This window comes from Meleagris gallopavo, unplaced genomic scaffold, assembly GCF_000146605.3.
Source record: "Meleagris gallopavo isolate NT-WF06-2002-E0010 breed Aviagen turkey brand Nicholas breeding stock unplaced genomic scaffold, Turkey_5.1 ChrUn_random_7180001899703, whole genome shotgun sequence".
NCBI classification, from domain to species: Eukaryota; Metazoa; Chordata; class Aves; order Galliformes; family Phasianidae; genus Meleagris; species Meleagris gallopavo.
In genome coordinates this window covers 1,993-6,113 of record NW_011163001.1, presented here as the reverse complement: position 1 = coordinate 6,113, position 4,121 = coordinate 1,993, and the positions used below count along the sequence as shown (strand labels likewise).

Here is a 4,121-nt window from a genome sequence, read left to right as displayed (position 1 = left end):
CCCCACATCCTGACCCCATAACCTGACCCCATAACCTGACTCCACATCCCAGCCCCATAACCTGACCCTATAACCTGGCCCCACATCCTGACCCCATAACCTGGCCCCACATCCTGACCCCATAACCTGACCCTATAACCTGACCCCATAACCTGACTCCACATCCCAGCCCCATAACCTGACCCCATAACCTGGCCCCACATCCTGACCCCATAACCTGACCCCATAACCCAACCCCACATCCCGGCCCCATAAACTGAGCCCATAACCCAACCCCACATTCTGGCCCCACATCCTGACCCCATGACCTGACCCCACATCCCGGCCCCAAATCCCAGCCTCATAAGCTGACCCCAAATCCGTATCCCATATCCCAACCCCAAATCCCAACCCCAAATCCTGATCTCAGCCCCAAATTTCAATCTCATATCCCTGACCCCATATCCCAAATCCCATATCCCAACCTCAAGCCCTGGCCCCAAGCCCCAAACACACGTCTCAACCCCAAACATCAACCCCATATCCCAAACCTCACATCCCAACCCAACCCCAAATGCCAACCCCATATCCCAAACCTCACATCCCAACCCCAAACACCAACCCCATATCCCAAACCTCACATCCCAACCCCATACACCAACCCCATATTCCAAACCTCACATCCCAACCCCAAACACCAACCCCATATTCCAAACCTCACATCCCAACCCCAGATCCCAGTCCCATATCCTGACCCCATATCTCAACCCCAAATCCTGACTCCAAATCCCAACTCCATAACCCAACCCCAAATCCCAATCCTGTCCAAACCCCAAATCCCCATCCCAAATCCTGATCTCAACCCCATATCCCAACTGCATATCCCTGACCCAAATCCCAAACCTCACATCCCAATCCCAAATCCCGATCCCAAATCTCGATCTTAACCCAATTCCAACCCAACTCTAAATCCAGATCCCGACTCCAAATCCCAACTCCGTAATCAATCCCAAAACCTCATCCCACATCCTGACCTCATATCCCAAACCCAATCCCAACCCCAAATCCCTACCCCATATTCCAACCCCAAATCCCAATCCCATATTCCAACCCCAAATCCCAATCCCATATTCCAACCCCATATTTCATCCCCCCACCCTGATCCCAAATCCAGATCCCATATCCCGACCCCAAATCCCAACTCCATATTCAACCCCAAAACCCGATCCCACATCCCGACCTCAAAACCTGAACCCAATCCCAACCCCATATTCCATATTCCAACCCCAAATCCCAATCCCATATTCCAACCCCATATTTTATCCCCCCACCCTGATCCCAAATCCAGATCCCATATCCCGACCCCAAATCCCAACTCCATATTCAACCCCAAAACCCGATCCCCCATCCTGACCCCAAATCCTGACCCCCAATCCCGATCCCAAATCCACCCCACACCTGCAGGGGATGAACGGAGAACCCGCTCTGTGCCATCTCCAAGGCGAAGGCGCTCCCGTTGTCCCCGTGGGTCCCTGTGGGGTCACAGCCTTATGGGGTCACCCCACACGTGGCGCTGCGGGGCCTCTGGGGTCGCGTCGCTATGGGGTCGGTTTGGGGTTCCTATCGCTGCAGGGGCTGATTTGGGGCTGCGTCGCTACGGGGTCAATTTTGGGGTCCCTATGGGGCAACTTTGGGACGGTGTCTCAATGGGGCCGTTTCTCTATGGGGTGGGTTCTATGGGGCTGTGTCTCTATGGGGCAGTGCCTCTATGGGTTGGGCTCTATAGGGCTGTTTCTATGGGGCCATGTCTCTATGGGCTGGGCTGTATGGGGCAGTTTATGGGGGAGTGCCTTTGTGGGGCTGAGTCTCTGTGGGGCAGTGTCTCTATGGGGCTGTCCGTATGGGGCGCTGTCCCTATGGGGCAGTCTCTATGGGGTTGGGTTCTGCAGGCCTGACTCTGTGGGGCAGTGCCTATATGGGGCAATGCCTCTATGGGGCAATGCCTCTATGGGGCCCTGTCCCTAATGGGTGCCATCTCTATGGGGTCATGTCTCTATGGGGCCATGTCTCTATGGGGCCGTGTCTCTATGGGGCCGTGTCTCCTTGGGGCGCTGTCCCTATGGGCCCGTGTCAAAATAGGTCCGTGTCCCTATGGGGCTGTATCCCTACAGACCCGTGTCCCTACAGCTCCGTGTCCCTACAGCTCCGTGTCCCTACAGCTCCATGTCCCTACAGATCCGTGTCCCTACAGACCCGTGTCCCTACAGCTCCGCGTCCCTACAGACCCGTGTCCCTACAGACCCGTGTCCCTACAGACCCGTGTCCCTACAGCTCCCTGTCCCTACAGATCCGCGTCCCTACAGCTCCGCGTCCCTACAGCTCCCTGTCCCTACAGCTCCCTGTCCCTACAGACCCGTGTCCATACAGCTCCGTGTCCCTACAGATCCGTGTCCCTACAGCTCCGTGTCCCTACAGACCCGTGTCCCTACAGCTCCGTGTCCCTACAGATCCGTGTCCCTACAGATCCGTGTCCCTACAGATCCGTGTCCCTACAGCTCCGTGTCCCCGTGACGCCGCGCTGCCGCTGACCCTCGAGGCTGAAGATCCGGTCCCCCAGGGCGCCCACGATGCCGCGCAGCGCTCGCTCGTCGCTGACGTTGAAGAAGAGCGCGGGGCGGCTGGCGATGGAGCGGATCTCGCGCACGAACTGCGCCGGGCTGCGCTGCCGCCGCAGGTAATGGCCGAGCACCTGTGGCACCGCAAGCACCGCCCTGCACCGCACTGCATCGCACAGCACTGCATCGCACAGCACTGCATCGCACAGCACTGCGTCGCACTGCATCGCACAGCACAGCACTGCATCGCACTGCATCGCACGGCACTGCATCGCACTGCATCACTCAGCACTGCACAGCATCACACAGCACTGCACTGCAACGCACAGCATCACACAGCACTGCATCACACAGCACAGCACTGCATCGCACTGCATCACTCAGCACTGCACTGCATCGCACAGCACTGCACTGCATCGCACAGCACTGCATCACACAGCACTGCATCACACAGCACTGCACTGCACAGCACTGCATCGCACAGCACTGCATCACACAGCACTGCATCACACAGCACTGCATCGCACAGCACTGCATCGCACAGCACTGCACCGCACGGCACTGCACCGCACTGCATCTCACAGCACTGCATCACACAGCACTGCATCGCACTGCATCGCACAGCACTGCATCGCACTGCATTGCACAGCACTGCATCGCACAGCACTGCACCGCACAGCACTGCATCGCACAGCACTGCATCGCACTGCGTCACACAGCACTGCACTGCATCGCACAGCACTGCATCGCACAGCACTGCATCACACTGCATCACACAGCACTGCACTGCATCGCACAGCACTGCATCGCACAGCACTGCATCACACTGCATCACACAGCACTGCATCGCACTGCACTGCATCGCACAGCACTGCATCGCACAGCACTGCATCGCACAGCACTGCATCACACTGCATCACACAGCACTGCATCGCACTGCATCACACAGCACTGCACTGCACCACACAGCACTGCACTGCATCACACAGCACTGCACTGCATCACTCAACATGGCACTGCATCACACAGCACTGCATCACACAGCACAGCACTGCATTGCACAGCACCGCACTGCATCGCACAGCACTGCACTGCATCGCACAGCATCGCACTGCGTCACTCAGCACTGCACTGCGTCACTCAGCACTGCACCGCATCACACAGCACTGCACTGCATCACACAGCATCACACTGCACCACACAGCACCACACTGCACAGCCCTGCACTGCACTGCATCGCATTGCACAGCACCGCCAGCACCGCACTGCACCTCACACAGCACAGCACAGCACTGCATCGTACAGCATCGCATTGCAAAGCGCCACGCTGCACTGCACAGCACCGCACTGCACCGCACTGCATTGCATCGCACCGCACACAGCACCGCACAGCACAGCACAGGACCGCACTGCATCGCATTGCACAGCACTGCACCACACAGCACTGCACTGCAGCACACAGCACAGCATTGCACAGCGCTGCACAGCACCGCATTGCACCGCACAGCACAGCATCGCATTGCAAAG

The 4,121-nt window shown here is 57.9% G+C and overlaps 1 protein-coding gene across 1 annotated transcript; it reads right to left on the bottom strand.

Annotated features, from left to right (window-relative positions):
- Nucleotides 1–568: 568 nt before the first annotated feature.
- Nucleotides 569–2,851, bottom strand: LOC104916454 (integrin alpha-10-like). The gene is made up of 2 exons (XM_010727493.2): nt 2,569–2,851; nt 569–1,511 (listed from the first exon to the last, which is right to left on the bottom strand). The coding sequence occupies exons 1-2, from the start codon at nt 2,849–2,851 to the stop codon at nt 1,363–1,365; spliced, it is 432 nt and encodes a 143-aa protein (XP_010725795.1). The 3' UTR covers nt 569–1,362.
- Nucleotides 2,852–4,121: the final 1,270 nt, after the last annotated feature.

Coding starts and splice junctions, on each gene's coding strand:
- LOC104916454 (XM_010727493.2), bottom strand. CDS start 2,851: ATGCAGTGCGATGCAGTGCTGTGCTGTGCGATGCAGTGCGACGCAGTG. Junction 1,512..2,568: donor CCGGATCTTCAGCCTCGAGG/GTCAGCGGCAGC, acceptor GTGACCCCACAG/GGACCCACGGGGACAACGGG.